The sequence below is a fragment of the Dermacentor andersoni genome, chromosome 1 (assembly GCF_023375885.2).
Source record: "Dermacentor andersoni chromosome 1, qqDerAnde1_hic_scaffold, whole genome shotgun sequence".
Lineage (NCBI taxonomy): Eukaryota > Metazoa > Arthropoda > Arachnida > Ixodida > Ixodidae > Dermacentor > Dermacentor andersoni.
In genome coordinates, this window is record NC_092814.1 from 118,515,136 (window position 1) to 118,528,092 (window position 12,957).

Sequence of the window (12,957 nt, forward strand, 5' to 3'; positions counted from 1 at the left end):
TGGGCGAGCAGCTCGCGGGACATCGACGGCGACTCCGCGGCGGCGTCCCCCCTTCCCGATTGACGCTTCCACGGGACCGTCCCGTCGGGAGGCTGCGTACGGCGCGCGCCGATCGAGCGGCCGGCGCCCTTTGTGGCGCAATCCTTTCGCCGCCGCCGCCTGCTCTCCGACGCTGGCAAGTGACAGACACGTCCGATTACCTCCATCGACCAAACGACGCTTGAAAAGCCGCGCGCGCTTGACGAGCGCGTCGCGGAAAACTACGCCGAAAGCGTTGCCTCCGGCTCTAACGGCGCCAGCGACTCAGGCCTCAGCGGGCCCGGGAATCTCTGTTTGATTGGCAGCCGATCGATGTGCGTTTACCTGGATGCCCGGGGCCCGAAATAGCTCGGCGGAGGGGCTTCTTCAGTCGGCTTCTCCCGCTAGCACCGAGAGCCGCCCATCGCCGGCGCGGGGTCACCATGCGGTGCCTCCGACACCGCGGTCCTCGCGCGCTTTTCGTATGTAATCCCTCCAATTTACGCGCCTGCGGGTCATATTCCCCGCTCCTCTCGTGGGGGCGCTCGTGCCTCGCGCTATTTCTGCAGTTGCCTTTTCTGTGGCCCCACTCTCACGCTCTGTTTTTCTTTTGGTGCTAAAAAAAAGGGGGCAAGCGTATTTTGAGCAGTTTAAATGGCTTCTTAGATAAGCCCTGTAGTTTTCGTCGCACCCGCGCGGAGATTGAAAGCGAAGTAAAAACTGAGCGACATCATTTTAACCGCAGCCCTCGTCACGAGAAGCTGGTCGCCTCGCCAGCGAATGGGGCGGGCTGACGGGAGTGAAGAAGCCTTAATGCGCACTCCTTAAGCCCTCTTGGAAACGCGCGAGCGGAAGCACTTCTTTTTTCCCTTTTATTTCGGCGCCACTTGTCGTAGTTCGTGTTTGCCATTTAGCTCACTGCGTTAGGGATAAATTGGGGCCGCCTGAACATCTGAGGACCCGTGTAAGGCACTAATGGAGTCGCTGTAGTAAAAACCGTAAAGTTTAGCAAAGCGCAACAAAAAGCTGTTCGACTAATTAAAAAGCCTTCGGGAGTTGAAAGCTCTTAAGAGCTGAGTCATCACCACAATTTATGCGAGTTGAGATTAAGATCAAAGAGACAATCTGACGGGCAATCCGATCATCTACGTGTACATGTGCAGGTTCGACGATTGCCACCCGTAAGTACTGCACAGACTCTGTAATAGCACCACCTCGCTTGAAATGTCCCCGTCCTCTCGTAGTTTCTTTATTTGAATTCTACCGGGCTGCTTATAACCGAGAAGGCCGAAGCGTCAATTTAGCTCTTAAACAAGTCAACCTTAGCCGTTTAGAACAGTACATGCATGATCGTACGTCGATGTGTTGTGTTTATAATAGTTCGATTCGCTATAACGAGTATATACCTTTGTTTAAATGAATTCGATGCAAGCGTGTTGAGTCAGAAGCCATACTGCTCCATACAGACCCGATGACATCGACATGCATATCGCCTAACAGGTCTAGCGATTCAAATCGGCATTCGTAGTCGGCAAGGTGTTTGTGGCAGAGGGTGCCTGTTGGTACGAGAAATGGGTGTTGGTTGGAGACCGCCGGGAGGATTGTGGTTTCTTTGAAAACATCGTTTTAACTTACAGCGAATTCATATGTTCAGTATGAGTTTAACGCACAATGCCCATTGAAACTTGTTGTCGGGCACTAGTATCGCTATGCCCAAATGTCTAGTCACGCTGTGTTTCTTCAGACAGACAGACAACGAACTTTATTTAATACTGAGGAGCTACTGTCAGGACCTCCTAACGGGAGGCCATTGTAGTCGCTGGCCGCGCCCACGTAAAGGACAGAACGCCGTGACGCTCTGCTCTTTCCTGGGCCCTCTGGATAGCCTGGGCTTGCTTTCGGAGTACCGTGCTTCTGATGGCCTCCTCCCATTCGGCTCCGCTGGAGAGGAAGTCGTTAGGCAACGCGGGACATCGCCAGAGCATGTGAGCCATTGAGCAAAAGGTTTCAGTGCAGTCGGGACAAGATTTCAATAATTCACAGGCTTTCTTTGCAGACTCGAAAAAATTTAGCCCACAGCAGCTATCGTTATGAAAAAAATATTGATTGGATATTTCTCAATACATTCTACGACTTCGTTTGAGAAAGTTGAAAAGTAATTTGATAAGCAAGCAAGCCCATTCATATCTGCTGGTCACTCAGTCAGGCTAATCGAAAAATAACTCCAAGTTGCACAAGAGGAATGAACGACCTCGGGACCACTCCACCTCGAGGAAGAAGAGAGCACCGGTCCCCCTCCCCCATAGAGCACGACTTTTCTGCCGCAAGGCTTCGCCTATTAAATGCAGAAAGGAAGACGTTTAAGAAAACAAACATTACTGGCGTACCGTGGACTTGCTTTTTTTTGCAAGGCATGTCACATGTTGACTGAAACATCCTGTATGGCTGGAGGAGAACACGTTTAAGATAAGATGTGGCTCAGCCAGCGACGCTTGTCGCGTCCTTCGTCGGCCCTCGTGTCAGTGACGCCGCATCGCTTTTGTCGCGAAGAGAGTTGCGCCACTGCAACAACGCTGCAAGGCGTGTGTGCGCGTGCGCGCTGTTCGGCCACTGTTAGCACATGGCATCTACGTCGTTGAGTGAAATAAACTAGCCGTTATGCAATGATCGCGACAACACTAAGATCATTTCTATCGAGTTTACTCTGACTGCTTTATATGCTGTACCATGGCGCAAATTTGGTTAAGGATTGCGTTTGTCTAACCCATCTGCTGAAATTCTCGAAGATGGGATTCCAGTATAAATAAATAAATAAATAAATAAATAAATAAATAAATAAATCGCTGGTATTTATAATTTTGAAAGTCGCACTTGCGATGCGTGCAGTAGAGAAGCGGAAAAACTTTATGAGGTGCCTAGAATTTACGAAAATAGAGGCAAGTGAAATGGCATGCCAGAAAATACGGCCTTATAGGACCCTACTCAAACACGCTGCAAACTATAATTTTGGCTGCGTAATGGTGAGGCCTCACAAATAGGAAAACGTCGCCTTTCTTCGAGGCCACCGTTACATCCCTGCGGCTGTTTAGAATTGACGGACGCGGCTGATCGACAGGCTGCCTCCCGGTTCCTGATAACTTGACTCTCGTATATTGCTCGTCACTGCCGCTAACTAGCACACGCTCGACAGGATCTTTGGAGGCGAAGCGCGCCGGGAGCACGAATTTAGCGGCCACTCCAACCCCCCCCCCCACACACACACACACTCCACACACACACACAATCAAATTGGCGCAACTGTCGCGTTTTTCAGGGAGCGTGCTTAGTAGGGCGGTTTGAGAGCAGCACTGCTGTGGTGCGCCGGAGGGAGGGAGGCCACAACGGCCCTTTTATTTTTTTCAAGTTTGGTTAGTTTTCTTTAAGACGAGGAAAAGTCCCGCAGAATTTAGTATCGATAAGTTAGCTGTAAACGTAATAATTAAAAATGTGAATTTAGTCAGTAGAGATTAGCTTAATTAATGAGAGCACAAATATACCGGATGCTTCTTATTGGCTGTGAGCAATTTAAGCGTGCTTTCGTAAACATAGTTGCTCCGTTTCTTTTATTCTATTGCTTTTCTTTTAATTGGTGCAGGTTAGTTGGAATACTCTGTGTACGACCTGTATGTGAACCAGCGTTGATCCGCCGAACGCATACCTGACAACTGGGTTCGAAGAGTGATAACTTACGGATGAGGTCTTACGCCTCAAGGATGCACGCACCTATGAGGGACGCTGTATAAGGGTAGGTTTTGGAGTATGCTTTGATTTTCTTTGCTTGAGAAAGTTTGAACGGAGCACTTTATAGCTGAAATATTTTAGTCAGCGTCTGGAGTTCTTGCACCAGCCCACGAAGGCTTTCTATTCCGGACCTTAGAATGGCCAAAATCACGGTGATATTGCTCTATTTCATTTCAATTGTATTGACTGCGTACGCGTGTGATTATGTTGTTTAACATGCTGCGTAATTTTTTTATAGTCGTAAGTTACGATATTTGACGTAGGTTAATCAATAAGAAAATACATAAAATTATCTGGACTTCAGCTTTTGATTTTGGCGAAAGGACACTGCAGCTTAATTCACTTGCCTCACAGGTGAAAATGTTCAACTAGCTCTGCTGAACTTTTCCTCAATTTTGTTTCATCTATTGAATGCCTCAAAGAACCATAAATAATCTTATGCTACGAACTGGCAATCATAAAATAAACCAGTTCAAGTAGTAACTAAACTTCACACCCGGCACAACCGAATTTTTTTTTCAAGTGACGAAATGCCTTAACTATTTGACCGTAATGATTTCTTTCGTTTTGGTCAAAGTTTGTCGCTGCGATATCGTTGAGAGTCTAGGTTGACCAGGGAAAAGCGTTCGATGAAGGTTCCATAACCTGGGAGTACAAGTCAAGGACGACGCCTGCTGTCGAACGTACCCAAAAATAAATATTCTTGCGCCACTCACTCTCCTTTTCTGCGTAAATAGCAAATCAGATGTCGCTAAAAAGTAAAGACCCCCTATGCATAGTAACAAAAGACACCCATTCACACGCGATCGAAAGTTCCAGGAATTCTGCCAGGATGAAAACGAAGCTGATTTTTTGTCGTATGCTTTTTTCTTTCTTTTTTCTTTTTTTTTTTTTTTTGCTGTTCTAGAAGCCTGCTACTCTGGTCCTCATGTTCTGGCGCTCCGTTGCGACTCCTCGGCCAAAAAGAAGCGCTTTCTTTGCCTCTTCTTCCAACTTTCCGGGCGCTGCTGTTGCTGTGATGGTCTTGCAGCGCTTGCCGCTGAGTTTCTTGCAACACGACCACGTGGCGATCGCCTCCTCGTCTTGCTCGCGCGCGCTGCTGGGTTTCTTGCAGCCCAACCAGATGGTGCTCGCCTCCGCGCATTCCGGCCGGCGACGTCGCGGCAGCGTTTTACAGTTTGTGCGTACGGCACGCGCTGTGCTTGCTTTCCTATGCGACAGAAATGCAAGTGCTGGTCTGCGATAGCGTAAACGTGTCAATCGACCATACCCTCAAGGAAGCGCTTGGAACTGGCGTCTCAACAGGGTGCTGGCGACGTATGCTGAAGAAGCATGTAAAAACGCGCCACCAAAATGTCTCCAAAGCGTACACTCAGCCTCGAGGACAACTAGGCCTGAAAGAAACGTCGCCCGGAACAGGAGAACGTGTCATTCGCAGCGAAACGTGACGCAGGCCGCGAATGTATGTATACAATGTATGCATACTATTATGATAATTAACTGAATTACGTAAAGGCCCATAATTCAATTAAACTTTAACACTTCTGCCACGACGGGATATGCCATGCGAGGCAATGATACGAGGCAACGCAATGACGTACAGCGCCGGCTCAAGCAAACACGTATCTCTGTGTGTTCTGTGAACTACGCAGGCAAACAGCAGTGGTGCACGCAAGGTGACCTTTAACATCAACTCACCACTCTCTTATCGGACTAAACGCTCAAGTAAATACGCATTCGATGCCAACGTCGCTGCTGATTAGCGTCAATCTAAGCAAACAGCATGCAAAGCTTCGTTTACAATGATTCTCACAGTGCATGGGATCCGCATATATTTCCCAGAATTAACAGCACTAAAGTGGCTCTAAGTCAGCAGTGGCAACCCTCACAAGCGCGGACGCCGCGCGAATGCACAAACACGTTCGAGGCGATAATCTGCGCTGTTCTTGGCAGCTCAATTCCAGTTCCGGAGGCACCTACGGCATCGTGGTCACGTGTATAATATTGACAAGGCAGTTCGCACGCCGGAGTGGCTCATAAGAACAGACGCCAGCCAATGGTGACAGCGAATACAAACACGGCCAGCCAAAGACGAACGCTTCTTCTGAACGAAAGACTCTGTCAATTTTGCCCCAGGTGTCGTCGTGCTGTCATTGTCAGCAGTAAGGCTTCGGGGCTGATAGGGGCCACGAGGTCGTGTCGCGGTCGATCTCATGGAGGCCACACATTAATACGGCAGCCGCTGTTCAAACTATGCCACCAGTGTGAACACCCACGCATGGCCGCCGTCATGGACGTCGTTCTCTCTTACGTTCTAGATGTATGCAGTTATTTTCTTCACCGTGTCATTTTTTCATCCGCAAAGTGTTCGTTTCTTGCAAAGGAAGGAATAGAGAAAAGTACGCCACTGCCTGCCCCCTCCTCTCCCCGACCTCACCCTTCTCCACGCATATCTTATGTCACACGTATACAGGAAGGGACGAGGGGAAGGAAAACCTTAACATAACATATGCCGAATAGCGTTCTCAACGTTGCGGACCACGACCGCTTCTCCGTCGTCGGTATTGCGTCGTTTGTGTTGTTATTACCTCTGCTGCGCATGCTGCACATTTTAACCTCGCTGCATTGCTTGCGGAATCTACGGTTTCGTTCAGACTCTGCAAGGTAAAGTAGGAGAAAACGAGAGTACATATATTATCCTGCTTTGGGCAGCGCAGACTCCGAAACGACGGGGCGTAAACCGGTTTATTTCTCCCTAGGCGGGTCCCGGAATGAATTCCCCAACCCTTCTCTCCGTGCCCAGCTTCATTCGCAGGCAAGGCTGTCAGGAAACTGCTCCTGCGACAGACTAACGAATGAAAAAAGCAAACACGCTCCAGGGGGACGCTCGGCTGTTGTCGTTAACTCTGCAAGCTATATAGCGCGCAAGTGCGGGCGGGCGGCCAAATAAGTTACGTTTCTTTTTTTCTCTTTTTCCGACTACCGGGGCGTTTTCTGCGTGAGCTTTCCCATGCCGAGTGTCAGGGTTCAGGACAAGTAAAGGGTACAAATCGCAGACGTTTTCCTAGTCTCGACGCCCTCCTTATACAAACTTCGCACGAGCGTGTTTTTGACGTGTCGTTAAATTGATCCAGAATAGAATGCGCGGATAGTTGTAAGAAAAACTGACAAAGCTGAGAAACCAGGCGATGCGCCGAACGTTGCGGGTGATGCCGCAGCACTGTGCACCCTCCTTCTTCCAAATACGAACACCCCGATGGCTCGCAACAGTTTTAATAAAAGGGAGCCGTTTGACATGTTTTGTTGCGCGAAAAGAGGGGCATCGAAATCAAGCAAAAAAAGAGTATGCACCGTGTCTTCGCTTCTGTTCGCTGCTTTGCGCGTTCCCGCGCTTAGCCTTTTCGTCAGACACGATGCGCATTGTTGCTGTCGTTATTTCTCTCGATCAACTGTCCCTCACGGTTCACGATTCGCGCGATCGCGGCTAATGTTTCAGTTGCGCGCACTCCGTGACGCGCGCAGCTTCGGCGGCGCCGTGACATCCAGGAGCGGATGCGCCGCGGGGGACGATCAGTCGGGGAACAATGGGCTGCGCTGGCCGCAGGTGCGGCGACGCTGCCGTATTGTGCTTTGGCGAGCCGAAACAGTGTGCACGGGATACGAGACACGTGGCACTGCACAAGACATGTCGGGCTTCTTGCGCTTCCCGCGGCTGGTGCGCGAGCGGATATCCGAGCGCCGAAAGCGTCGCCTCCGTGCACGACAGAGGTAGGACGAGGCACATTGTCTCTCTTCGTATTCGCCGCGCGCATCGGATGCTCGCTGCGATGCGTCGACCGCCACTGCTGGGAGAAGCAACACCCCGAGATTCGCGAGTGCGACATTTACAGATTAGCCGCGACGGACAATGGGCACGCTCATTGTTAGCGCTTCTGTGTATCCCCGAGTGTGTGTGTGTGTATGACGCGGATGTAGGGGGACGACGGTTGGGGGAGCGATTTTGCCAGTGGGTGGCAGCCCGCCCTGCACTCGAGCACCGCGCTGTCTGTGCAAAACCGACTCTCTGCAAGAGGCGCTGCGAATGTGCTCGGCGTCCCAGCTTCGTGCGCCTTTCCAACACGGCCGCTCGTGTTCGGAGGCAGTGGCCTTCTCAGCTGAACCTTGTGCTTGCGTACTTTTCGCTCCCATGCAGCACGTCTTCCACCCCCCCCCCCTTTTTTTTTTCCTCCCCTTGGTTGTTATCTCAATCACCGAGGTATAAATTTCGTGTTTATCTTCGTCAATGCACGCCTTGCCTGCATCATAGCGCATGCATCACGCGCTCTTTATTATTGTTACTTTGCTTACTTTTATTATTAACTTTTGCGCGCAGTCAGGCGCTAGGAAGAAAGTTTCGATGAAACACGCCGTAAAGCATTCGCTTCGCTGCAGTCGGCGCGAATCGTAATCTCGAGCATTCGCAGTCTCGCGGAGTGCGGTTACGGAAAATGCAAAACAGAAAAAGAAAAGAAAAGCAGTGTAGCGCGAGAATTGTTTACCTCCATATTCTGAATCGATTCTCGGCACATTACCGCGAGACGAGAGCCGAGCAGCAGCTTTGACCGTGCGCACAACACTCGCTGCGCTCTTTTGTGGTGCATGCGAATCGATTTGGCTCTCGCAGAACGTTCGATCACCAAAGATCGACCGACACAAAACGCTTCGCCCGATAAGGCTTCGTGCATGGGTTTCTGTTGCCCAAGCGTCCGCGGACGTTAATTGCTCCGAGTTATTGATCCACCCACTAAGATTCGAGGCTTCGCGGGCTAGCTTCTTCATTTCCAGTACTTCGCCGCGTACATGCAAAGCACTGGCGTGCCGTAGACATGACGTATATTTGACATTATATCAAATAAAAAAAGAGGCTACATAAAATACTTCACGCGCATGCTGTCCGTACTATGTGCGCATCAAACAGCTGCCTCGTGAAATGCAGCTTGAATGATGTCACCAAGAGCGTGCGAGAGATATATTAGGATTGCTGCGGAACTCATAAAATGTTTGCACATCTTCCTGCTTCGTTTGGAGGCGTAGTATTCAAACAAAATTTATGTTTCGCGCTTATCGCCTCGCGTAATTACTTATATACCGTGTAACATACGCTGGGTAACACGCTGGAATTATGAACGTTAGAAACAGTCAAATTAAATTCTCCACTAAAGCGCTAAATATGGATGACCGCGAATCAGTCTGTTGAGCTAGCTTGTTGAATATTCTACTAAAGTGCTGAATTATCATGATTTATGTATGATTTACGGATGTGTACGTATTACTTAGTAAATGTAATTAGGTTACTTAGTACCAGCCAATAAAGTAACTGAGCATGGTGCTAATTACTTCACTTAAAAGGCATATCCGGATGGAGCAATAATTATTGAAAAAAAGAAAAAGCAACACGTTACGTAGAGCTGATAAACAGTGGTATGAAAAAAGCATGCTTCTGGAGCCTTCAAATTTATAGATTTATGTTAATTTGCAAGTCACGTATTGCAGACACCAAACACAAGTTTAACGTTGCCAAAAATGATCTGGTTTTAAAGATAACTGTTTTTTGTTTTAAATTCGAATCGCACAACTTACTCTTCTTCAAGGGCAAACTGTCACCCCAAAACGAGGACTAAGGAGCGAGTTCGGTGCTTTCTGAATGCGCGTCATCGTGGTGACTTGGTGGTGAAACTGGTGTGATTTCGCAGTTGCTTCAAACAGGGTTGAAAGTTACGCTGTCATAAATGTTGTACCGGCTAATGCTTCGCCTATTAAACTGAATTCGCTCAGCTACGTTATTTGTGTGGCAGTACTTTCGCTACTAAAAATCAGTCGGCAGTAGTTTACAAAGCTGCAGTACTTTCGGCGGCAGAAATTATGAAACCTTTGGCGTTGGAACTATACAGTTGCGCGCGAGCCGCAAAAGTTCTCGCATACTTTAGATTCATGTAGTCTCCAATGCTGATCTACGGAATTAGCTTCTGCCGTATTACGTTCAGCTACCCTGCGTGCCGGCTTTGCACCCGCATTCACGAAATTTGTCTTACGTAAGACCGTGTCCACGTTGACCGCGTGCCATGCGCCCACCAGTCATGATAACAATCAGCCGTGCAACAAGACGATCAACTAGACGATGGGCTACGGCACTTACTCGAGAGAAGTTCTATGAGTACGGTTTATGCTTTTGATTGGCGTCTTAGTACAGCTCCGTTGAAGCGCGGTCTTATGTGAAGCAAGCTTGTCGTGCCTAAAGAGCCAGTGCGTCCGCAGGAACCTTCGGGCGAGAAACTAATTCACTTTAAGTACTCTATCGGTTTAATGTGATCGCCAAATTCTAATGACTGCCATGAGGTCTCCCATAACGAGCAAAACTTGCTTTATTTTGGCTCTTGTGAATGCCGCAATGCGAATCTAAAATGTTGTTTCAGTAAGTGTCTTTGTTGTCCTTTGACGTCACCGACGAATGCTCTAAGCGCAAGATGCGTCAACGAGGTTTCGCGTGGGGCTCTGCGCTGTACTTACTCTTCGCTGATGGATCAAAGCCTATAGCGAAAGAGGTGCCATGGCTGCGTTCCCAGTTCCTAGAAATCACAGCTTCACTTACATTGTAAACTAGAGACATCTAATTTACTTTAATTCAGTGCTCTGGCCCAGCGTGTCTGACTGAAATGCATGAAGCATCGTGTCACAACGCTCCTCCGCAATATACCTCCGTCCAGCGACAGCTATCGCGATTGCACAAGTTTCTTTCTTTTTAACTACGTGCGCGTGAACATTACTGAAGAAATTTTAATTTACGGTCTCGAATTTTTTTTTCGGCAGTAATATTTTCACAGCGCTATACAGAACGCAGGCTAGGAATACTCTGAAATTGTTGTGGCTACGCTGACCCATGTGACACTTCGCAGGCAGCCTCCATTGCTAATCTGACTTGTGCCCATATCTGCGATAACATATTTGGAAAAGAAGAAGAAAACATGCCGTCAGCAACAGAAGTTTGTGGCACCAGATATGCACCGAGTTTCTCACACGAGTAACAACCGAAGCTAAGCTATGATCTGCCCACGGACGCGCCTGAAAAAGACGGTCACAAACCTCTTATAGCCAAATTCCTCTTTAATGAAAAGCATTTCACTAGCACTTCTAAATAACTTTTTTTGTGTGGTTAGAACATCAACCACTAATTCCACACCATTAGTATACATTTGGGCGAGATTTCTTCGCACTTCTCAAAAAACTTAAAAGCGCAGTCAAGTACGAAAGAGTGTATTTGTATGTGCACATTTTCGCACTGTACAACCTATGACTTCGCGCCTGAACTGTGTCGCATTGTATGGCATGCTTGTAAAACAGCAGTATTGCAGAAGGGACGACTGCAATACGTGGAGTCATAATTCATTCTTCAACGACGGTTGAAACCGATCTCGAAGGCCCTGCTTTTGCTGACTGCATGCGTCAGAAGCGATTGCAGGAGTCGGAAGTACGTAATGACCGCCATATTTTGGACTCATTTGTGCAAGTCAATAGATGCACCCGCCTGAGTATATTTAGAGTGTGCACCCGCTTTGAAAACTACATGTGCAGACTAGAGCATTATTTTTTCAGTCAGAGCTGGTGACACGCTGACATATTTTTTTGTCAGATGAGTACACATGGCGTCAAAACCAGAATTTATCTCGCTTGCGAGTGCCTTTCAGATTTAAGAGCTTAGATTCGGCATATCGCGAAGTCGCGGCTAGAAGTGGTTAAAATAGAAGGTCCGCTGAAACATTTTCTTGGAACAATCCCTTCACGGTATTTTAAGCAGAGAAAGTCGGCTTCTTCGAAAGGGATTTCCATAGGGCCTCAAAAAAGTTCTAGCGCGGAAAATATTTGTGCGCCCAATAAAAGTGCAGCTCTGTTCTGTTATTTGGTATTTCAGTGCAACGGGAGAACTATGAATAAAATATACTGCAACTCGGCGTTTGTTTACACACACGCACACACACACACACCAATATATATATATATATATATATATATATTATTCTAAGCTCATGATGAGCGCGCATTTGATTTGCCTGAGTTTTCCACAGCATCGCCTTCTCGAGTCCATCCGTTTAGCGCATTAAATCCTTCAGCTGGCAAGATGCTTTTTCTCTGACTTGCAATACGATCAGGTGTGTTGTGGACCATGTGGACGATCTGCAGTGAATTTGGTGATTCTAATATTCTTCTAAAATGTCGGCAGGCAGGAAAGAAATGGGGTTCCTACGACCGTTTCTTCTTCGCGCTTATCGCCCCCTCCCCTCTGCTTCGAGACCACACTCCCGTTATCAAAATAGGAGCAGGTGCTTTTTCTTCTTTAACGCTTTAGACTGGATTCAACCGTTTCTAGCTATAAATATTCTTGCATGGGAAAAGTTACTTTGTGAAAGCCCTACGGGAAAACAAACACGGAGGAAAGTCAAGCTGCTGTAAGACTACAAATAATAATAATAATAATAATAATAATAATAATAATAATAATAATAATAAGCCTGTTCTATGTCCACTGCAGGACGAAGGCCTCTCTCCCGGCGATCTCCAATTACCCCTGTCCTGCGCCAACTGATTCCAACTAGCGCCCGCGAATTCCTAATTTCATCGCTCCGCCTAGTCTTCTGCCGTCTTTGACTGCGTTTCCCTTCTCTTGGTACCCATTCTCTAACCCTAATGGTCCAACGGTTATCTAACCTGCGCATTACATGACCTGCCCAGCTCCATTTCTTTCTCTTGATGTCAATCAGAATATAGTCTATACACGTTTGCTCTCTGGTCCAAACCGCTCCCTTTCTGTCTCCTAACGTTATGCCTAGCATTCTTCGTTCCATCGCTCTTTGCGCGATCCTTAACCTGTTCTCCAGCTTCTTTGTCAGTCTCCAAGTCTCTGCCCCATATGTCAGCACTGCTAAAATGCACTGATTGTACACCTTCCTTCTCAGTGATAATGGTAAGCTTCCAGTCCAACCCATTTTTATTCTTCTATGAATTTCCTTCTCATGATCAGAGTTCGCTGTGATTAGTTGACCTAAATATATGTACTCCTTCACAGACTCTAGAGGCTGGCTGTCTGTGCCGAACTCTTGCTCCCTTGCCCGGCTATTCATCATTATC

General features: G+C 47.8%; 1 protein-coding gene across 7 annotated transcripts in view; it reads left to right on the forward strand.

Moving 5' to 3' along the window:
* cac (calcium voltage-gated channel subunit cacophony) overlaps window positions 1–12,957 on the forward strand; it is a 674,132-nt gene that overhangs the window by 102,702 nt on the left and 558,473 nt on the right. For 4 of the 7 annotated variants that reach the window (XM_050193689.3, XM_072286791.1, XM_050193693.3 and 1 more), the window contains exon 1: window positions 7,451–7,566. The exons of 1 other annotated variant lie outside the window; for it this stretch is intronic. In XM_050193689.3, coding sequence (XP_050049646.2) covers window positions 7,484–7,566 — 83 coding nt within the window. In that variant the 5' untranslated portion in view covers window positions 7,451–7,483. Of the gene's footprint in view, window positions 1–7,449; window positions 7,567–12,957 lie in introns of those variants that run through there. 2 more of the 7 variants (XM_055061950.2, XM_050193696.3) reach the window with 2 other exon arrangements.